Genomic DNA, 23,631 nt, shown 5'->3' with positions numbered 1-23,631 from the left:
CATTTTTACGAGAGTTAAGCAAGGTGTGTTAGCTTTTGCAAGAGAACTACAATGTTTTGCTGATTGGGTGAAAGGTTTTCCTATTTGTGTGTAGAGTTTTGCAAAAAAAGTCATAGTTACAAAAAATGTGCTTAAGCAATCAGAAAATTTTTTAAAAAAGCTACATGGGATGTTGATATTTTATGAATCAATGAATGAACAAGAGTTTATACAGGTCATCATATATCTGTGATCCAAACACACAAATAGTTAGGCCTACTTAAATTGTCTGGTATAAAGTTGTCAGTCAAATTACCTAATCAACATGCATTCTCCACTAGTTACCATTATTGATGTTACCAGAGTTACCAGAACAGCGACAGTGGTCCGCTAGCCTCTTGCTATCTGGGCAGTGCCATAAGTGGACATTAGCAGCGATTAGCTAACTATGCTAGCTATCTAAAAGGCTGAGGGCGGGCGCTTGTCTGAGCTTGTGCGGCTGGTGCTAAACTGTTATAGGCTTATTTGCGTTTTCATGGGCGGGGCTAGGGATCAGTCGATTGCCTCTACTTTCAACTTTAGCTTTTGCAGTGGGTCAATCCCCTGCGATTGGAAGTCAGCGATTGTCCTTCCACTATTAAAGGTGATCCCACCATCCTGGATAACTATTAGCCTATCTCCAGACTGTCTCCTAAAGCATTTGAATCCCTTGTAAATGAACAGCTTAAAGGACAATTCTAGTATTTAGCACTTTGAGTCCCTTTTCTGGTTTGTTTTGGATGAACTAGAGTGGTGGACACCAACATTTTGACGATTGGTCCTGTCTCGACTTTTCTGACTCATTTTGAATCGCCTTTACTGCTTCAGAGTGGCTGCCTACAGGCATGCACAAACATGTCCTTAAAACAACCCTTAACGTTCGTTTTCAAAACTGTGCAACTCACCAAGTGGTTAGTGGTGTTCGTTGATGTTCCAAAACAAGTAGCGTAGCGAAATACAGTTTCTGTCATGTTTTATTTTATCAATTTATTTGGCTGATTTTATTTTGACAAACCAGAAAAGGGACTCAAAGTGCTAAATACCGGATTATGAATGATAATGATATTTTACTGTAAGTTACAGTCAGTGTTGTGATGTAACGGAGTACAAATACTTCGTTACTGTACTTAAGTACAAATTTCACGTATCTGTACTTTACTTCGCTATTTAAATTTATGTCAACTTCCACTTTTACTCCACTACATTTCCTAGATAAAATGTATACTTTTACTCCGTTATATTTCCACTAAGCATCTTCGTTACTCGTTACTAAAACATAAAATTAGAAAAAATGTGTGCGACTGCAATAAGGGAGGTTTGGCGAATCACTGCTCCTAAATTGCATTACGCACGCTCCGCACGCTGCGCGCTCTATTTCAGCTCTTGTTTGTTGCTAGAGGAGGACCGCCATGACCGCCATGGAATCACGAGCACCTACTGGAGGACCTCCCGTTATCATAGACGACCACCCCGACGATAGTGGTGAACTCGGTGAACAGGGTAGTGGTGAATATAACGTCATACACCCGTGGCCGTATTTGCAAGAAATGTTTCTGTACATCGGCTACCTGCCCTAGCGGCCTGTGAAAGGCTATTTTTCCATAGCATCGCAGTCCAAGAAGAGACTGAATCAGGCCCGGGGTGGGTAATCGGGAGAATTCCCGGTGGGCCGCTTCACTTTTGGGCCGGTCGAGGAAACAAATATTGACATTTGTCACGTTTATATAGTCTATATTTTCTTAAAGTAGGACACGTTCCGCATTCTGTGCATGACACCAATGCAATGCCTCTGCATGGGTTGTAGCCTACGTGAGGGAGTTCTCCCCTCCCAAAAAGAGTTGGTTGGGTCCATATAGCCCGTTTTTTCCAAAAAGTTTTCTCAGATACGGATAGCCAAGCCGGCCCTACAGTAGACACAAGCGTCAGGAAGGATGGAGGGTAGAAAGAGGCCAGGAGAGACTGAGCAGCAGATCAACCAGTCGACCACTGAAAATGATGAGCCCGAAATTAGTGATGAGGAGGCCATGACTACAGGGACAAGTAGAGAGGATAAATTAAAGTTATTTAATGTAAGAAAGAGCAATTACCCTACAGTACATGATAAACCTATGCCTTGTTTGCTCAGAAGAGGGTGTAGTAAAGGAGTAGCCTAAATCACCAAACAACAATATAGCCTACCCATGCAAAAAACATGTAGCCTAAACATTAGTTCAATATGCCTCTTTGTGGAAGCATGGGATAGGCTACATTTCAAAGGCTTTCTTTCTTTCTTTCTGTTTTGGTAACTTGTGGAATAGTGGAATATTTTTTGTTAACTTCTCATTTGAAGTGAATTATTATATAACCTTTACACATTTGTTGAACCATGGTACTAATAAAAACTACAGGATAGTAAGAGCTGAAATGTTGCTTAATTTATCCAATTTCCACCACTATGGTCGGTCTTGGGCCTGAAACTCCCGGGCACTGAATTCTGGCAACTTTGAAAACCAGCTTCTTTTGAAGATGAACAGACACCTTTTCAGTTTCAACTAATGACTGGCATATTAGTAGCTGCTGGACATAGGTGGCCTGTGTGTGTGAGTGACGGTGACCTGGGGAGTAAGCCCTAGAAATGTTCATGCCACATGACCAAAATGTTCTCCCTACAAGCAGGTCATTTTTTTTTGTAAAAGAAATAAGTTATTTATTTTTCATTTCAGAGAATTGTGCCTAAAAAGTCCTAGAAAAGAATGTGATTTGATTTGATGAGTGAGATTAAGAAGATATGGGAACCCTGAATATGCTTTATGCTTTACTATAAGAAAGCCAAAATAAAGTTTACAATAAAAGTTCAAAATAAAACCGCTTGCTTTTTACTTTTTACTTTTACTTCAAATACTTAAGTACATTAAATATCAGAAAATTACTTTTGATACTTAAGTACAGTATATATCAGATACTTTAAGACTTTTACTTAAGTAATATTCTAAAAGGCAACTTTCACTTCTACCAAAGTCTTTTTCTAGTACGATACTTGTACTTTTACTCAAGTATTGCTTTCTAGTACTTTATACAACACTGGTTACAGTGGTGCAACCTTTTTGAAACAAGCCCACAGAGCTGTGTAGAAGATGAACAGGTGCCAGTGAAAGATTAGTCTTCATGGTACAATTACTCATGTGACCGTGACCTTTGACCCCATGACTTAAAGTACCTAATAGCTGATGTTTATGACAGTATAAATGATGAATGGAATACACAGGTTTTGGCTGATTTTATTTTGTCAAACTTGATTATTAGTCATTAAACATTTCTAAAAGGCAGTACTTCAGTAATACATGTGGAAGATTACATTTAATAGCATTATACTTGCTGTTAGGGGGAAAATGAAGATAAATACAAACCCAGAAAGAATTAGATACGAACCCAACTATTTTAAAGGCACTAAGGGTGACAGCCTGTGCTGCTGACAGCTTAGGAATAGTGTTGCCACTTTTTACATTCCAAAGCTTTTAGTAATATATTTTTTTTTTTACAAAGTTTTAAAACATTTGCAGGTTAAAAGACTAAAAGTAAAAGTATAACAGACTAAATACACCAGCTCCCTACGGCCACCTAAATTCAGATCTTCAGAGGCAGTGCTTGTGTGATTGTGTTGAGAAGGAGAGAACAGAAGCCATCAGTGGTAGAGGAAGGATAGTGCCGTGGAGAGGGCCGTCAATCAGTTGGTGGATCAGCCGGTGGATCAGCCGGTGGATTAACATAGAGACCAGGCTCAATTTCACCAAAATCAATGACGATCTCTTTGGAAGCTGGCAGAAAAACCCTGACACACAGACACACAACCACACATGATACACATACACACACACACATACACACACACACACACATACACATACACACAAATGGAAAAAAAGGGGAAATATTTTGTATTCAAATTCACAGCGTTAACTATAACCTCCCCCAACAAGCACAGTTCAGTGAGTTTATCCCCATCTATCAGTCTGTTCTCCACTCTTTCTTTGCTCACACCTCTCCTCTCCATCACTCTCTCACTTTTCCCCCTTCTTCCTTCAGCTTAGAAATCCATCTCCCACTACCATAATAACCTTTTTGTCATCTCGTCAAAATACTTTCCCTACACCTTTTAGGAAAATCTCTCCTCATGTTGATAAATACATGCTAGAGTTTGATGGAATCTGAATGGCCGTCAGCTTTTTATCTGAAAGTGATCCCCAATGATATCGTTCTTCATGTTGTTATTGTTATAATTTATGTGTGGATGTTGTCGTCCATATTAGCCAGAACAATACTTTTTTGCCGTTATAGTTGTAGTTATGGTTCTTGGTATGAACGGGCCTTGACTGGTGAATACACACTGCAACACACTCACACATGCACACAGACAAAGAGCATACCTGTGTTCAAATAGCTACACAAAGCACAGTGTATAGTAAGACTGCATGCCCACTCCAACAAATACACACACACACACACATCTTTTCCAAGGGAGTTTAGTGAATGGCACATGTCCACTCCACCAAATACACACACACACACACACATCTTTTCCAAGGGAGTTTAGTGAATGGCACATGTCCACTCCAACAAACACACACACACACATATCTTTTCCAAGGGAGTTTAGTGAATGGCACATGTCCACTCCACCAAATACACACACACACACATCTTTTCCAAGGGAGTTTAGTGAATGGCACATGTCCACTCCACCAAATACACACACACACACATCTTTTCCAAGGGAGTTTAGTGAATGGCACATGTCCACTCCACCAAATACACACACACACACATCTTTTCCAAGGGAGTTTAGTGAATGGCACATGTCCACTCCACCAAATAAACACACACACACACATCTTTTCCAAGGGAGTTTAGTGAATGGCACATGTCCACTCCACCAAATAAACACACACACACACATATTTTCCAAGGGAGTTTAGTGAATGGCACATGTCACACATCTTTTCCAAGGGAGTTTAGTGAATGGCACATGTCCACTCCACCAAATACACACACACACACATCTTTTCCAAGGGAGTTTAGTGAATGGCACATGTCCACTTCACCAAATACACACACACACACACATCTTTTCCAAGGGAGTTTAGTGAATGGCACATGCCCACTCCACCAAATACACACACACACACACACATCTTTTCCAAGGGAGTTTAGTGAATGGCACATGTCCACTCCACCAAATACACACACACACACATCTTTTCCAAGGGAGTTTAGTGAATGGCACATGTCCACTCCAACAAATACACACACACACACATATTTTCCAAGGGAGTTTAGTGAATGGCACATGTCCACTCCAACAAATACACACACACACACATCTTTTCCAAGGGAGTTTAGTGAATGGCACATGTCCACTCCACCAAATAAACACACACACACACATCTTTTCCAAGGGAGTTTAGTGAATGGCACATGTCCACTCCACCAAATACACACACACACACACATCTTTTCCAAGGGAGTTTAGTGAATGGCACATGTCCACTCCACCAAATAAACACACACACACACATCTTTTCCAAGGGAGTTTAGTGAATGGCACATGTCCACTCCACCAAATAAACACACACACACACATCTTTTCCAAGGGAGTTTAGTGAATGGCACATGTCCACTCCACCAAATAAACACACACACACACATCTTTTCCAAGGGAGTTTAGTGAATGGCACATGTCCACTCCACCAAATAAACACACACACACACATCTTTTCCAAGGGAGTTTAGTGAATGGCACATGTCCACTCCACCAATGTGAAAGGGCTGGTCCCCTCCCTGTTCTGCTCTAGTGGAAGTGCCAGCTCTCACCTGTGATGGTTGCTACTCTGAGATGCACAAGCCCCCGCTCAAACACTGTTGTGCCACAAAACACATGTGCCATATTTGTGAATTGCAATGCAGCAATGCCACAGACTCAAACACATAATGTGGTTGAGTTTGTGTCGGTAGTACATTTGTAAAGGATTCACACAGGTCTGTAGAGTGACAGTGCTCATAGTTTTATTTGTCTGGCTGAGAGTTAACCTTGTAGAACAACCAGCTAGATGTACATGAAGCATGTCTGGCCCCCCTCTTTCTCCCTCTCTCCCTCTCTTTCCCTCATGTCAATGGCAGAGTAGGTGCCAGATGAGGAGCTCTGGAGACTCACCTGTATGGGATTCCCGCCAACTCAAGCATTCTTTTGGAGGCTTTTGTGTCGTTATAGTCTTCGTACTTGTCTGACAAATAAATCACATCCTTTATACCTGTAGGTAACAGAGGGAGGGATGTAGGGAGGGAGAGAGACAGAGAGAGAAAGGAAGTCAACTACCAGTAAGACAGGCTGAGCAGGTGTTTACCTGACATGTAAAACACATAAAACATCACATAAAACATCAATAATAGCACCACTAATATAGTTAGAGAAACCAGAGTTTATTAAGAAGACTGTTAAGAACACTTACCAACTGTCCCCCTACCAGCTCCTCCAACCCCAGCACGAATATTAGATTAACCAAACGTGATTACCTGGCATGCCCTCTAAATAATCTATTAGCAGTGAGGTCACTTTTGAGGTCATCTTGGTGACCCCAAGATGATACCTTTGTCTGTAAACTTAACTCTCCAACAGTGGTTCTTATGGATTATTTCCTATCTTGCCATCCTCCATACTGTACATGGGGGCAAGATAACCATGGGTCTTTGTCCAAGCATGTTTGTCACATTTCCAGATGATTAGAACCTTTTAATCATTGTTTTAACTGTAAATATAGGAATTTTCAACAAAGTACCTAGTTTTCATAGACATTCTCTGACTTATGTCAACACACTTTCTTTTTATTTAAATTTAGTATATTCTCTTTTCAATGTTGAAAAATGACTAGAGGATGTAGCCTCTGTGTGACTTTATTTTTATACCATAGTGAAAAAGAAAGTCATGAACTACTGCTGAAAGTTCACAGACTGTAACGATCCCGTGTTCCCTGTCCCTCCTTTGTTTGCCTCCTGTGCCATGTGCTCCTGCGTTTACTTCCTGTCCCTGTGTTTTAGTTCCTGTCAGCCATGTGCTCCTTTGTTTGTCTTGCCATGTCTCAGTTCCCTGTGTCTCCGCCCCTCACCTGTTCCTCATTATTAGTCTGCTCGTTTAATTATGTTAAGTCCCTGTGTATATAAACCCCTAGTTTTGTTATGTTCCTTCTGTCATTGTTGTAATGTCCCTGTGCTGCACGCTGTAAGTAAAGTCAGTAGAATCTACTCTTGGTGTGTTGTCCTGCATTTGGGTCACTTTAAGTAGCAGCCCATGACAGACCGTGACACAGACACTCTGATTAACTTAAATAAATTTAAATTAGATATGAAAATGCTTCTGTTAGGTTTTGTATAAAATATTTTTTCAGGGGTGCCCATAATTGTGAGCAACGTGTTTTCCTTAAAAATATTTATTTCTTTATGAGATTTTCCTTTTACTGAAAATAAATTTGCATCCCTTCAAGTTTGTATTTTTCCTTTTTTTTTTTCATTGTGAGATTACAATAAATCACCAAGAGATTATTTTTTATACTGGGTTTTTAGTCATCTTTAGCAGAGGTGCCAACAATTCTGGAGTACTGTATCTCTTCTATGATCTCACCCCAGAAAGATTTTATTTGACGTTTATTTTGATCTAATGACTAGTATCTAGTGTGTCTCCTGGATAACATAGGTACACCTGGTCATTTTTTCAGAATTTTTTGAGACCTAAGTGCGTGGGCCCTGGTTGAATTGACGTGGAATGAATCAGTTACTGACATATAGACACTTTACAAACGGATAACCCCGTCATTGTAACCAAAATGTATTTATGTGGTTATTTGCAAAGCTTATGTCAGTGAACTAGCATGTTGCTAACTCCCCACAGTAGGCTGCTTGAAACACTGACTATCAATACACAGGACGAGTTGACCAATCACAGTTCTTGTGGTCTGCGTCGCCTCGACGCAAAGTTACAATTTTTTGGAGGTGCACGTTGAGCTACGATGGAGGGGTCGGAAAGGGGTTTGCGACGACGCAGAGGGGTCTGCGGGGGTACGCCGTCGATTCAACGCAGAAGCATAAAATAGCCTTTACGGCTTCCACACACAGTTGCGTTCCGTCAACGCATGCCAGTGGGTGTTCCTGACGGTAGCTTTGCAAATGACTTAAGGTATAACCGTAAATACGGTTAAGGTATAACCGTAAATTTCTCAACGCGAGCGACGGGAGCAACGCGACGCAATGGACCCACAATTCAGTTCAGCAACGGATGACGTGAGCCCATGTAAAGTGAACGGGATGCATCTCCAGCACTGCAACGCACGCAAGCCGTAAGTGAGGCCAGTACACCCAGCTAACAATTTATGGTTTCCAAAACGTTCTGGGAACCATAGTTTTTGGTTTCGGAAACGTTAGTTTTTGGTTCCCAAAAGTTCCCCAAAGGTTAGTTTTTGAGTAAGTTTTGGTTCCCATGGAAAGTTTGCTGAATGTTCCGGAAACGTTAGTTCTTGGTTATATAAAACGTTCCCTGAACGTTCCCCTAACGTTATCTAAAGGTTGCAACCTTTAAAAACCTTTAAAAAACCTTGAGAAAAAGATTGAGTTTTTTTCCTGTCCTTCATCCTTGCCTCATTTGCTCCACCCCTCCTCACCTGATTGGATGATGGTCTTGGCACACTGATTGCAGGGGAACAGGGACACATAAATGGTGCAGCCCTTCACATCTGCCGAGGTTTTGTTCATGATGGCGTTCAGCTCAGCATGACACACTGCAACCAAGGATGGAGAGGAACAGCCATTAGAGAAGGCAACAATTACATACACCTCACTGAGTTACGTGTTGGAATGGTAGCTTTCTGATGAGCAGAGATGGAAACAACGGCGTTACTAACAGCGTTAGTTCAGTAATCTATCTAATTACTGTTTCCATCGTTACGACCCGTTAACATTACTGACAATAAAATGCGGCGGGTTGCTAGCGTTACTATGTAGTTACTTCATTGAAGCTGCTTTCATCCAACCAAGCTCTCTCAGACACAGGAGCTGCAAAGTGTTTTGCAGTGGGCGAGACAACTGCAAAAGTGATGATGATTGGCTAAGGTGTAAGGAGTAAAATTTCATGGAAAGCCAACCAGAGGCAGAGTTGGGTCAATTTACCCATGTTTTCATTTTAAAATTTTGTTCAGTAATGCACGGATCAGCACCTTTCAGGCGTTATTGATGTTATTAAAGGAACCATATATAAGAAATATATTTCAATTAATCACAAAATGGCCCTAATATGTCACTAGACATTATGTTAATTTAAAATACTTATATCACTGACAACAGTAGTCTGGCCAGGATATTGTCATTTAAAAAGTGAAGTTGCAGCCCTCAACTGATGTTTGTTTTGTCATGTCATGTTGTGTTTTGGCCTGATGCGCCACCCTCCACTTATTTACTAATCACAAAGTCATTCGTTTTTCAGCATCCGGGTTGGCCACCTCGAGTCAGGATGGAGGGGGAGGTGATACACCGCTCTAAAGTAATTTCAAAGTGATTGCAGTTCCAGTTTTGGCCACAATCTTACATATGTTTCCTTTAAGTTTGATGTACAAATTCAAATGTTGTCTTCCAGAACATTGTAATGCTGTTAGCCAATTCTAGGATTAGTACAATACTACCAGTCACCCCTGTGGAAATACAGGTGTCTTTTATAGAAGTGCAATGTGTTTTGTTTGCCTTATCCTTTCTAATGTAAGTTGTATGTCCTGTCTGTGTTGTCTGTGTCTTGAATGGATCCTGAGTCTGGTAATAATGGTGATGATGATGGTGATGATGATGAAAAGTTTGAATTAAGATACGCTACCCACCATACAGATATTTTTTTCCAAGTGGGTCCTTACTCTCTCGAGCCCAGGGCAGCGATCCATTGGGGCAGCCATTCGGCATCCTATTGTAGCCGATGCCCACAATCTTCTTATCCGGGTTCACAATGCAGGCCCCGACCTTGGACAGAAATAATGTCAACATGTCAGATGAGGTCAAGAAAAGGGATATTTCTGCAAGACAAAAAGCAGGGGCCACAAAGATGGAACTGTGAACTGAAGAATGTCATTGAACATCCCTGCTGGCCAGCAGAGGAGGCAACAGAGCCTGTGAGTCTTAAAGGAGAACTTACCAACTATTTCAACGTAATATACCCGTTTAAAAATCATTTGGATGGTTAAATGACCTGTTCTGGTGAAAATGGTGACTTTCCCCGCTGCCCCTAGCATCCCCAGGTGGAAAACCAACCTTGCAACATTGAGACTACCGTCCCGGAAAGAGAAGTGAGAAACAAGAAACACGTTTTAAATCGTGTTTCTTACCTTGTAACATCTACATAGTTCTGCCAAACTTATGCTAACCATTTCGCTAGCTTGTAAACAAATCCATCGTTACCTTTTTCCAGTTTGAAATAGCATAATGCACAATTTCTCCAGCAGAAGGGGAAATATAGCTAATCCTGCCTAATTTTCCTTTAAGGTTGTCACGGGATGGGACCTTAGGGACTGTTGTTATTTATACATTTATTTTATAAATTAATTATTATTTTATAAATGTATAAATTATATTATTTCTACCAATTGACCTTGTTCGTGCCCATCTCTAGCTTTGCTGTCTCCATCCTTTCTGTTTTTGTTGTTTGCAAAAAATATATAGTAGGCCCTGTTTATTGGTAACCAGCAACAAGTGCAATTTGTTAATCGCTGTCATTCTCTCTCCTGCCAACAAAAATGTGTTATGTTCCAAGTAGCAGTGCGTAATTCTGCTTCATAAAGTTGAACAAATACATTGGTCATACAAATAGCCAGTTTATGGTCTATAGTGTAGAGTTGGTAAGTTATGGTAGGCCAACTTGGAGTGAATATACAGGGGGAATTCTTTGTCTACTCGTAGCTGAGTAGCCTGGCAGGTGCGCACGTAGACATAGCCTACGGCCGAACACTGCAAGCGCCAATGAATCGTGCTCTCAGGACAACCACGTCGTTAACTTAAATAGGCCTAGATGCACTCTGAGTTCGCATTCAAGCAAGCAAAACGATGATTTGAATACGTCTGTTTCACTGGAAGGGCAAGGGGTAACAACAGGACAACACAGAGACAGGCCAGAATGGAAGACTAATGTTATGAGAGTATTACAGTAATATGGGATATTTTACGGGAAAATATTAAAACGGCAAGACAGCGGGGAAAAGTTAAAATGATAAACCCGGAAAACGTTGGCATGTTAGGTATTTTTCGGTCCCTGTGATTATTTGTGAAATTGTGTAAACGGCCTTTTCAAGTCATTTGAGAAGGAAGGAGTGTAGCAAGCTCCCAAATTGAAGCTCGTCTGAGAAATTGAGTTTTGGATAATGTTCAGCTTCGGCAGCTTTACAATGACTGAGGAAGCCTAGAGACGAGTCCATAGCAACAAGTTCATGTGTTGAAGTTGTTATTACCCAGTGTGCTTTGTTGTATGGTCTCAATGTTTTATTGTTTTATTTCATGTGAATACTTACTAGAGGAGTAACTTATTTCAAGTAGGCTAATGCAGTTGCAGGAATTGTGCATTTAGTTTCCATGCTTATTGTGTTTCCACAACAATGTTAGTGAGTAAATCTACTGAAATGGCCACCATCTTGGTGAAGTGGGATGTGTAAGATCAGAAAGCAGAGGTTAATGATAGAACGGTAGTTGAAGTCGATGTGTTTTCGTAGCGCTTAAAGCTTGGGCGGAAGGTATTGACAATTGGCCGGGGAGGGTCATGCCTTTTTTGAAAATGCTACTGGAGGGTCGTTGAAATTTTTTTTGCAGGCAGGGTAGGGTCATGCTACTTTTGATTGAAGCACTTAAAATCCCTCCGGTGGCCCCGTTTATAAATAACGAACAGTCCCTTAGAGACTCAAGAGCCCCATCACAACATTCTAAAGTGCATCGTCACTCGTCAAAAGTCTATTCAAATTTAGTAGGATGTCCAGTTCACATTGGGAGGGGTTTCGTTATCAAACGTGGAGCGCATGGCGCAACAAGGTGTTCCTAGGTTTTTTAATCAGTCATATGGGTGTGTTTGGGGCGTAACATAATTTAAACCAATGAATAAAAAATAAGCGTGCAAAATACCGAATTAAACTTTGCGCGGGTGGAAAACGAGTTTTACGCCATGCGCTGGTGTGCAAAATGAAGCCCCAAGCCCCAAGACTCCTATAAAAAGTCTTCAGCCCCATGCTAAAGTTGACTAAAAAGAGGAATAAAAAAAAATCTTAGTGAATTAATAATGTATCGTAAATAAATAAATGTTCTTCATTAAAATACAGGGTGCATAAGTATTCATTCCCCTTTGTTAAATTCCCTTAGAAGCAGGCAGATTTTTATTTTTAAAGGCAAGTTATTTTATGGATCCAGGGTACTATACATCCTGAAAAAGTTCCCTTGGCCTTTGGAATTAAAATAATCCCACATCATCACATACCCTTCAACATACCTAGAGATTGGGATGGTTTTAGTTCAGATAGCCTAATAGCTGGTTTGATTTGCATTGAGAGATGATCTTATGGAAAGTACCCCATGCCAATCGTGAGATATGGTAAAGGGTATGTGATGACGTGGGGTTATTTTAATTCCAAAGGCTAATATAGTAATATTATATTATTACTAAGGAGATGGCAAAGAACAGACAGACAAAATTGAAAACTGAATCAGACCATGACTGGAAAAAGATGTGTTTTAGTCCTAAACACTAACATAACACTAACCAAAGCATCCATATACACAGACACACACCACACACACACACACACCACACACGCATGCACGCACGCAGAGAAATAATTTTGCAGCTTGAAAGGGGTGCAATAAAATCACAGACAACCAAAACCCAATCAATGTTGAAATGTAAACTATATGCAACATTTTAAGGTAAAGTAACTTAGTTTCTGACCATGGCAACGTGTCATCATAAAGATGCATTTTAAAAATATTGTGAACATACTCTGTCAATATGTATACTACTTCTAGTCTGCTTTAGTTATTTATTTCATTTCTCATCCTTTGTGGTAGTCATTTAGCCCTAGTGAAAAATACAGTACTGGTATATACAGTATACAGTATATATCATATTTTTATTTGAATACGAGCGCTAAATTACTATATTCAGAATCAGAACCTGTATAAAGAACCTGACAGAACCATGATTCCCTTTTCATGACATCAAGAGTAGAATGGTAGGGGAATTATTTGGATACCTTAGTGTTAGGGTCCGGGCTCCGTTTTGCAGCGAGGAAGGCCACAGCCATGAAATACTCATCGTTGTCCATCTTATTCTATATATGACAGGAAAGAGAGAAAAAAACAATACAGGAGTATTAGCGTAAAACCCAGCTGAACTTAGCCCCACCTACAACATTTGAGATCAGGAAGTTTGGTCCGGAATGGTTCCATTGAGGAGCAACTATGCCCGAATCAGACCTTTTGGGATCCATCAAATTGAATGAGCTGGCTTTGTACAATGATGGACAGGTGAGCAACCGTGCCTATCACGTAATCTGAGCATGATTCGGTTGATTTTGTTTGCAACTAAAATGCTGTCTCCAGAAAGTAGACCGATGGCTTCTAAGACCCCTTTTACACATAGGAAAATGCATATATTTCCATGTGGTTTGGCCTTTGAAACTAAGGTTTTTATCACTGAAAACAATAATTTCTGAAAACTCTGGCCAAAGTGGAGATGTGGGAAAACTCCTGTTTCACTTTTGCATGTAATCAGGAGAAAACAGCGTTTCAGCATTGTGACATGTTGTTCCCTTGTTTGTTTGAAATCTCTGTTTGCCGATGAGGTTTGCGTCACCCTTCCACAGCTGTTTTTAGCATTGGTGTGAACGCAATTATTTATAAAAACGGAGGGGAAATATACATTTTTTCATACAGTGAAACACCTCACAAGTTTCGGCCAGAGAAATTTTGCCTCGGGGGCATGGACGGCCAAACCGCTTACCCTAGATGCACACAGTTGCATTGCATTACTGAAGGCCAGTGGGTTTTCCCTAAAGGTCAGGGGTGTGTACTATGTAAATGCCTTGAAGTATAACCGTAATTTGATTGGCTGGTGCCTTGCGTTGCTGCCTATTGGTGCAGCAAAAGTTAAACATTTCTAAAGTTTTAATGGAGGCGATGGGAACAACACAACGGAACCACAATTTACTTTGGCAACGCATGGCGTAAACCCATATAAAGTGTTACGGCTTCTACACACAGTTGCATTCCGTGAACACATGCCAGTGGGTGTTCCCGATGGTAGCTATGCAAATGACTTAAGGTACTGTATAACCGTAATTTGATTGGTTGGTGCCGTCCATCGATTGGCTTGATTGGCCAATGCCGTCTGTCGGTGCAGCATCATGTAAAGCCCATGTAAAGTGAATGGGATGCGTTTCCAGCACTGCAACGCACGCAACTGTGTGTAGGAGCCATTATAGTGCTCACAGACGTTTGCATTGAATGCAGTGCTGGAGACGCAACACAGAGTTTACTAAAAAGAAAGGTTTTAAACAACACTTTAGCAGCTATCTTGCCAAAACCTCTTTTTTAGTAAACTCTGTGTACACAAACAATGTTCATGTGTAGAGACCCTGGTGATACTTTGAGCAAAGTTTCATGTTGAGTCGAGACTTCTTAGTTTTTAAAAAAAAAAACCCATTCATAGTGTTTAGCACTCCCATTCAAAAGGCCCGAAAACGACAATACAGTCAATCCTAAAAGTACCGTTTCCTTCCTAATTATGCTTTTAAACGAACGTTTGACTCACAAAAAGACCCTGGCTTGCATTTTGGCAAGAGTTACACTTTAAGTGTTTTCATGATTGCCTGTAGGCAGTGTGTCGTGTGTGTTATTTCTTCCAAGGATAGGTATACACGGAGTAGAGAGATGAGAAAGGGGGGGGGGGCAAGAGCAGAGGGGAGTGGGAGGAATGAGAGGATTGAGGGAGTGGGGGTCAAGTGTGTATGTGTACATGAATTACATGTATTATGTAGGTTGGTATAAGAAAGAAAAGTATTGATGTACTGGAGCGGCTTTTGTATATTCTTGCTGAGAATATTAACCATCTTTATTTAAGCCAGCCCAGGAAATTAGTTATTATTATTATTATTTAGTATTAACCAATATTAACTGAGATTTCCTGGGCTGGCTTAAACAAACAGAGCATAAATGGATCAGACACACATACAAACAATAAGCATGTTATGTTAACATTGATAGGCAGGACACACATATAACTACAAATGAAGGGTGGAGATTCTGACAAAGTCAGAGAGAAGGAAAGAAGAGCTAGTGATTCAAACATGAAAGAGAGAATAGCACAATAGTGACACAAATGTGAAAGAGAGTGGAAGAGAGAAGATGGAGAGATACAGAAACAGCGATTGCGGCGCTAGGAGTAGATATAACATTCGTTGTGGAAGGACAGCGGGTTGCACAGTTCTGAGATAGATATTGGCATGGAGAATGGCAGACTATAGCCAGATACAGCTAGGAGAAAAGCAGAGTGAGCAGTCGTGTTGGCATGGGGGATGACAGGTTGGTTACACGTGCATGTTGGTGACGTTTTGTTTGCGGTAGGGTGTTCCATCCACATACAGAAATCGCTTCATTATCAGTGCAAGGATTCTTTGACGTTCTTGGAGAGTCATATCCTGGAAATCCAGAGTTCTCGCGAGAGCGCAAATTGAGTTACTCTGGCAATATTACTTATTCCCTTGTAGCCAGCTGCATCGGTGTGTCTGATATAGGTGGGCCAGAGGCAAGCTAACCAGATGGCGACAGCGCTGCAACATCGAAGTCCGGAATCAGTCGGTAAACATTGGTCGTAGTGTAATCCAATTGCATCGAAGTCCAGAATCAGACAGTAAACACAGGAGGTAGGGTTATCCAATTGCGTGCAGTGAGCTCGGTTGAATGTTATTATGACCGCCGCGCAGCGAAGCGTATAGGTTTAGTCAGATTTTTTTTTTTTTTTTTTTTCTTTTTCGCATGTCCAAATTTCCGTCAATGATTCCCGGGACACTGAAAGACCGGGGTAGACGAAACTTGGTGGGCATGTAACCCCATATGGATAGCATGGAACCATCGTTTTTCGTTTTGATCTGTAGCCCCCCCGCTGGACTGCACCCCCCGAAAGGAGGGTAGGGCAGACACAGTTTTCTGTGAATATCTCGAGAACCGTAAGGTTTAGGAGGACCATTTTTTTTTTGTATGTTGATCTCAAGGGGCCATGTCAACCCATTCCATAACCACTCATTTCATGTATAGCGCCACCTAGTTAAACACAAAAAAGTAAAAATGAGGTGTTGTAATCGCAGGTATCTGTGACCTAACATAGTCAAAACTGCATGAAATTGGAAATGTAGGATCATTATGACACCCTCTGAATGCACGCCAAGTTTCGTGGAATTCCGTTCATGGGGGGCCACACAATAAATTAATTTATGTTACTATACATCAACTGGCCTGTAGGTGGCCGGAGACAGTTTTCTGTGAATATCTCGAGAACCGTAGGGCCTAGGAGGTCCACCTTTTTTTTGTATGTTGATCTCAAGGGGCCATGTCAACCCATCCCATTACCACTTATTTCATGTATAGCGCCACCTAGTTAAAAATTAAAAAGCAAAACATTAGGTGTTTTCATCACAATATCTCTGGCTGACATAGTCAAAACTGCACGAAATTGAAAGTGTAGGATCATTATGACACCCTCCGAATGCATGCCAAGTTTTGTGTACTTTCGTTCATGGGGGGCCTTACAATAAAACAATTTATGTGTACATTTAGTGACGTACACCAACAAGGATTCCCGGGACACTGAAAGACCGGGGTACACAAAACTTGGTGGGCATGTACCCCCACATGGATAGCATGGAACTGTCATTTTTCGTTTTGATCTGAAGCCCCCCCGCTGGACTGGACCCCCTGAAAGGAGGGTAGGGCAGACACAGTTCTCTGTGAATATCTTGAGAACTGTAGGACCTAGGATGACCATTTTTTCCGTATATTTGCCTCCAGGGGTCATGTTAACCCAGTTCATGTGCACACATGTGCACAAACAGATACACACACACACACACATTCACAGTAATCATACGTATGACCAGGGCCGGCCCGAGGCATAAGCGAACTAAGCGGCTGCTTGGGGCCTCCTGGCCACCAGGGGGCCCCCAATCGAGTTTCTTTTTTTTTTTATTACATAATAAATAACGTAAACAAGTGACATCAATGAATGAATAAATGAAACAATTATCATTCAAATCAAGAAAATTATGATTTCATGATCAATATGCCTGCCTACTGCTACTGTGTCTGCCAGCCTTTGAGTCACGCGCATAAAATAGACACCTCGGGTGCATATAAAATTCGTGCAGACACTGCATCAAGTTCAACAATCGGAAGAGACGGTAATGTTCAGACAAGTCACAAAAAAGAACGTATCCCTCTGGTGCCGAAAACAGAACGAAGAAAATGACAGAGGAGGAGAAAAACGAGCAAGATACAGGTATGTTTTGCATGATTATTTACAGTATGTTTTGTGCTTGAGGTAGCTAGCTAGCTGTCATGATCTAATATAAGCCATCACCAGAGCTAAATCTCCGCCATCAACAGAGAAATGTCTCCTATTAATATATATTTATCTAGATGTATTTCAGATGTCAAGGATATTGGGATTGTTTTGGATGTTCAATCAAGCATGTACCCTAGCTCTAGGTGGGCTTATTATGTCGTAAATTAAAGTTAGCTAGCTGACTGAAGTGGACATTAGCACTACAGTAGCTACATGAAAGCGTAGCTGAAGGCAAATTTACCACAGAGGGATTGTTTCTGATTTCGCACCTGAAAGTGTTGATAGTTTATTACTGCTCTATAATATGTGACATAGTGGTAAGTCTGATAGCAACAACAGACTAAGCCCAGGCTCCCAGTCCCAACCCAACCCACTGACTAGTGCGACTCTGGGCATCGGTAACGTTCCAGCTTCATAGGCAAAGATGGAACAGTACGTGCGCTCTGCTCTAAGATCTTTGGAGAGAGATGGTAGTGTTTGAGAAAATATACCATGTTGGGTGGGGAGACTTCTGTGATGAAAATAAATTTACATTTGATTAAGATAGTGGCAAGTGATGTAGCGATGCTACCCTAATATTTAGGCTGCAGTAGATCACCATGTTAAGCGTTCACCATACTGCAATTAAGTATACTCTTTTGATTATGCCTCATTTGCCAATAGAATATGAATTGTTACATGTGGAATTGCTTGTTATTTGAGTGTAAGTAATGATAGCAAAATAAACTCATTCTGCTCGATCAACTATGCACTTATGCAATATTTTTTTTTTTTTTCAGAGACACTGTTGAAGTCCTTTGGAGCACATCTCTACCTCTACCTAACTCTACCTACCAGAAGGTGAGGTTTTCTTGATGGCAAATGGTTACATAGCCTGTTAATATGACACGACACATTTAACATCGTTTTTTTATTTTTATTTATTTATGTATTTATTTAATCATTGCAGGTTCGTCCACTGCAGAGTTGCAGATGCCTAAAAACCAGGAACGAAGTAGGAATAATTATCTATTTTTTGGGACATTTTATTTTTGATTATTAATGTTTGTCTATTTTGTTTTTATTTTGTAGTTGAAAATTGCTCATTTAATGCACATTTGCGGATTTGTTCAGCAAATCTGTTGAAAAACAAGTCATTAAACTGATGTACTTGTTTACAACAAATACAAATGCTGTTGTATTTTGTTATTTGTCAATTCAACTTCAGTAAACCACCCTTAGTGCTTCACTTTGAATATGAATGTTTCAAATAAATCTGTGATTTTAGTACCCTCTAAGATTAAAAGGTGACAGGGTTGGTTTAAATAACAACTATATTAATACATTGGTTTACCAAGCACATGGGGCCAGAAGTCTAGATTGGAGCCCCAAAACATTTTTGGCATGTGAGCAAGGATGGATTACTGAATGAGCCTACCGAGCCCAAGAGGTCAAGGGACCCTGAACCCCAAGTAGTTGTGTGAATTCACTACCAATAAGTCAAAAAGCAAAAGGCTATGAATCTGAACAAATTTAGGTACTGCCCTTCTCCAGCTGACCATCCCAAAAATGCACCAGAATACAGGAAATCACATCTAACCCCCCCCCCCCACACACACACACACCCGTTTGTACCCACATTTGCACAAAGAGGGTAGGGGGAGAGGGTCCTTATGCATCTGTGTCCAGGGGGACAGTAGTTCATAATCAGTCGCTGTATTAATACATAACCTCACTGTATTAATTTAGAATATGACATTATAGTGTGAAGTTGTCAATTATCGCCAAGCACAGGTGACTGCGTTGTAGGAGGGGGCCCCCAAATCAAATTCTGCTTAGGGCCCCCAAAAGGCTTGGGCCGGCACTGCGTATGACACATACTCACACACTAGACATATGTACGCTTCCATGCACAGGCACATACGCAGGCACACACACAAGCACGCACACACACACACACACACACACACCCACACACCCACACACATAACATAAACATAACACAAACAATCAAGAATTTCTCATAATTATGAACAGGCAAGATGGAGGTGGGGTTGTATAAAATTAATTTTACATGTGAAATCTATGAACTAATCATGTTTTGGTACTTGTTGTCTAGCAGATACCAGTGAGAATTGAGTGTGGATTATGCAATTTAGTGAGACAGTTAGAATCATATAGGCCTTTCAGCGTGATTTCTTTTTGTGGAAAAAATGTGCTGGACTGGGCGGCGGTCATATTTTGTACCGCTCTGCGGTACATCTAGTTTCATTAACTGTTGCTTCAGCCAGTTTTAAGGAGTCTTGCATGAAATCTTAAGGCATTCTCTGGATCGTCCTGTGGATCGTTTTGTGGTAAGCCTATTCCTGAGAATACCAAATTATCACACATGCTGCGGCAATGAAAGTCCAGTAATGTTTCTTTCATAATTTTGTTTTCTCTGTTGATGTTAATTACATGGAGTGGAGTTGATTGAAATGAAGCTTCTTAGTTTGGGATTGGGTGTATTCGAGACTAGCTTTCAAGTCTTTGACGTCTGTGTGGAGTAGCTTGAGTATGACAAATTTGGCATTGCTGGATTAAAGTACACTGACCTCAACTTTTGTTGTTTCTTCATCTGTTACAGTAGACAAGTCCCGCTTACATTTTCTCTTGTTGGGTTTTGACATGATGTCCAGGCTGCAAAAATAGCTGTCGAGCAGGTTCTCTGGGTCTTCGGGACAAGATTAGATTATATTATATTTAACTCTATTGTCATTGCAGAGTGCAAGTACTAAAACAACAAAGTGTCGGGAGATTTGCAACAAATATGTCCATGATACAAAACATAACATTCGATAATGCAACATTAAATTATTTCAAATGTAACCTTTCAAATGCAACCAATCAATGACATACATGTATTTTGTTGTGATTAAGAAACTGGCGCTCATCCAATCAAAAGACGCAAGTGTAGCCAGCGCGAAACGTTAGGTTTACGTCGTAGCTGTCAGTCTCAGTCAGACCTAGTAATAATAATGTAGCGTCGGTGGATGTACATGTTTAACGTTGAATGAGTGTCTCCCAGAATGCAGTGCGAGTGAATGCTAGAATGTGTAATGTCGATTATAATAGTTGTAGTTGCGTGTACCATGTTGTGTATTTGTTAGCGTGTTAGTCTCTTTAGTTGTACCTCATGTGCTTATCCTAGTGTTGATGTGTGTGGTAAACCCTTATTGTGTGTAGCATGTGCGGCTGAGACTACCCCTGTGTTGCCCTATGTAGTTGTCTGTGTACGTCCGAGTCTTCCTGTTCCAATAAATGGCCGTCCTGGCCAAAGGTGAATCTTGTCTGAGGGTGAGATCGCTACATTGGTGTCAGAAGTGGGATGGGCCCCTCCCGGGGCGCGAAGATCTACGCCAGATCAAGATGGAGAAGAAGGCCGAAGACCAGACCAGCAAGATGGCGGCGGACCTCAGCAGATGTTCCAATGGTCCTTTTAAGGACTAGCCAGCTCGCTGAGCTCGCTACTGCGGAGGATGGAGGACCTTCCGGGGACCTGTGCAGGCGACCAGCGGGACCAGCCCTGCACAGCCGATGAGAGCTGCCAGCGCTGGAGGAAGCGGCCCCGGCTCGACGCCGATGTCGATGCTGCCGTCATCCGAGGATCTCATCCATAGAGAGCGCGAACTCTCTGACGACCTTGGAACACGACCACAGCGGCCGGGTTTACACCGCCAGCTACGGAAGAACTTCCAAAGCGTCAGCTGCCGGTCGAGAGTGTGATGGAGTCATAGCTGCTAGTTCGGGAGCTTGCGGTGCTCCAGCTAGTGACCAAGAGGGTAACGTCGACCTGTAGAGCCTTGGGAGCTATCGTTTTGTGGACTGTTGAAGTTTGAAGTGCGCACGTTCGACACAAGTCTGCGCAATGTTTTTCATGTTTTGTGTGTGAGTTCCTGTGTGTCCCGTGCCTGCTGAGAGGGTCGGGGTCTCCATTTTTCCGCCACAGTGGAGCATCGTTGTGCTCGAGAGACAGTCGACAAAAGTTCTACAAGAGGGCAGCGCGAGGAGGGACCTCGACGTGGACTGCTGACCGCCTGGAGATCGGCACACTGTGGACAGGTGGCAACGGCCACGAGCTGTCACAGTAGCCAGAGGGGGCTACCGAACGTCCAGGGGTTCCAGCGTATCCGGGGGTTCGGCTTGCAGTGGGACTGTTTGCTGCTGTTTGAGGTAGCGCAGCTGCACGGCGGAAAACCGAGGGCCCAAGCGACACCACGACCCACGTCTGGCCGGTTCTGGTGCTTGTTCGGGGGAGAACTGACGTGACAGAGGCAGCCGAGAGCCCTTCCAGTCGGGAGGGGTTATCGTGCAGCCGGAGGCTTTCCGGTCACTTGGACTAAGCACTGGGACTGACACCGAAGCAGCCGCGAGCGGTGAGCTGAGCTGTCATTGCCGGGGACGACAATGGCTCGGGAGGGGGTTATGTAGCGTCGGTGGATGTACATGTTTAACGTTGAATGAGTGTCTCTCAGAATGCAGTGCGAGTGAATGCTAGAATGTGTAATGTCGATTATAATAGTTGTAGTTGTGTGTACCATGTGTATTTGTTAGCGTGTTAGTCTCTTTAGTTGTACCTCGTGCTTATCCTCGTGTTGATGTGTGTGGTAAACCCTTATTGTGTGTAGCATGTGCGGCTGAGACTACCCCTGTGTTGCCCTATGTAGTTGTCTGTGTACGTCCGAGTCTTCCTGTTCCAATAAATGGCCGTCCTGGCCAAAGGTGAATCTTGTCTGAGGGTGAGATCGCTACAATAATGTCAGCGAATTCCGCCATCATTAAATTTGCATTCACAGAACATAAAGAAATTTGCAGTCCAGGGGCAAGAAAGAAGCATTCTGCAAAATGCAAGTTTTGCAAAGTCTCTCTCTCTCATCATTGTCATGCAATTGCTATAGCCTACATAGTTTATCTCACCCAGTCTACGAAAACATTTACAGTGAGTGAGCTCACAGTCACACACATTCATGACATGCTCTGTCTCTGCATTGTTCTGTCTGTAGTTGAAATAATACCTTCTTAAATTTAATTTAAACTGGGACTGAACCTCTTACCCCAGCAGGGTTCTCAAGTCTCACGCAATGGGCGCGAGACACACGCAATTCAACAAGTTCACACGCTCACACACCACACCTTGCATTTCTCACGCAGAAATATTACTAGTGATGTCAAGGCATCTGCATAATTATTAGAGGAGGCGCAGGGATACGAGAGGATTTCTCGCAGGGTTCAGAACTAGCGCACCACTCACCAGCAAAATCAAAAAAATAAATAGCCACCGACATCCAATCAAAAAATAGTAGGCTATTCGTTGTATCCGAGTAAAATTCCAAAATAGCACATCCCCTCCCTACAACCACGTTATGCTTGTGTGGGGTTACACGTTTAAGATTTCAAAACTGCACCAACATTCTTTTTATTCAGAAATTCAACTGTCTGACATTTGGTAAACCAGCCTACTTATGGTACTTTACAGGGTGTGTAAATCAAGCCTTTTCACGAACATCTTTATGGCAAAATTATTTCTTATCTATAAACTAAACTAAACTGTCGGTCATTAAGAAAACCTAATGATTGTGTCGTTATAGCTTTGTGTAAGCCAGACATCAGCAACGTTCATTTTACATGACCAATCACTCTCGTGGCTGCCTGCACTTTCCCTGTCGTCACGGCTGCAACTTTCGCACTCGTTTGTGCTTTTTAGCGCCGTGTTCATCAGGTCCCGGGACACCCATCTGATCCTCCATGGACCATGTCAACAATGAATGAAAATTAGCTTATTATTAACGAGTGTTATCAATTTGGGCGAGTATGCTACACATAGGCCTACATTTTTTTCTAAACATACAGGACTGCTGCAGACAATGACCTGCCAACCACCATAATGTATAATGAACTTGCTGTCCTCGGTTTCGGCATGCACATGCTTAGTCTAATGATTCAGTGACAAT

At 41.8% G+C, this 23,631-nt stretch overlaps 1 protein-coding gene across 1 annotated transcript; it reads right to left on the bottom strand.

Moving 5' to 3' along the window:
* Positions 1-3,259: 3,259 nt before the first annotated feature.
* On the bottom strand, positions 3,260-20,317 carry LOC143138398 (deoxycytidylate deaminase-like). The gene is made up of 6 exons (XM_076298878.1): positions 20,236-20,317; positions 13,299-13,376; positions 9,903-10,038; positions 8,700-8,816; positions 6,206-6,302; positions 3,260-3,826 (listed from the first exon to the last, which is right to left on the bottom strand). The coding sequence occupies exons 1-6, from the start codon at positions 20,308-20,310 to the stop codon at positions 3,718-3,720; spliced, it is 612 nt and encodes a 203-aa protein (XP_076154993.1). The 5' UTR covers positions 20,311-20,317; the 3' UTR covers positions 3,260-3,717.
* Positions 20,318-23,631: the final 3,314 nt, after the last annotated feature.

The sequence above is a fragment of the Alosa pseudoharengus genome, unplaced genomic scaffold, assembly GCF_046254945.1.
Source record: "Alosa pseudoharengus isolate Yale_2024_CS ecotype anadromous, Long Island Sound unplaced genomic scaffold, YU_APseudo_1.1 YU_APseudo_1.1_scf_21, whole genome shotgun sequence".
Taxonomy (NCBI): Eukaryota; Metazoa; Chordata; class Actinopteri; order Clupeiformes; family Clupeidae; genus Alosa; species Alosa pseudoharengus.
The sequence above is the reverse complement of the archived record's forward strand: the minus strand, read 5'-3'. Positions and strand labels throughout refer to the sequence as shown.

Excerpts from the sequence above, each read along its gene's own strand:
- LOC143138398 (XM_076298878.1), bottom strand. The coding sequence starts at position 20,310 with ATGTCAAAACCCAACAAGAGAAAATGTAAGCGGGACTTGTCTACTGTA. Across the intron at positions 6,303-8,699 it reads CAAGACCATCATCCAATCAG|GTATAAAGGATGTGATTTAT; the intron begins GTGAGGAGGGGT and ends TGTTACCTACAG. Across the intron at positions 3,827-6,205 it reads TTGGCGGGAATCCCATACAG|GGTTTTTCTGCCAGCTTCCA; the intron begins GTGAGTCTCCAG and ends TCTGTGTGTCAG.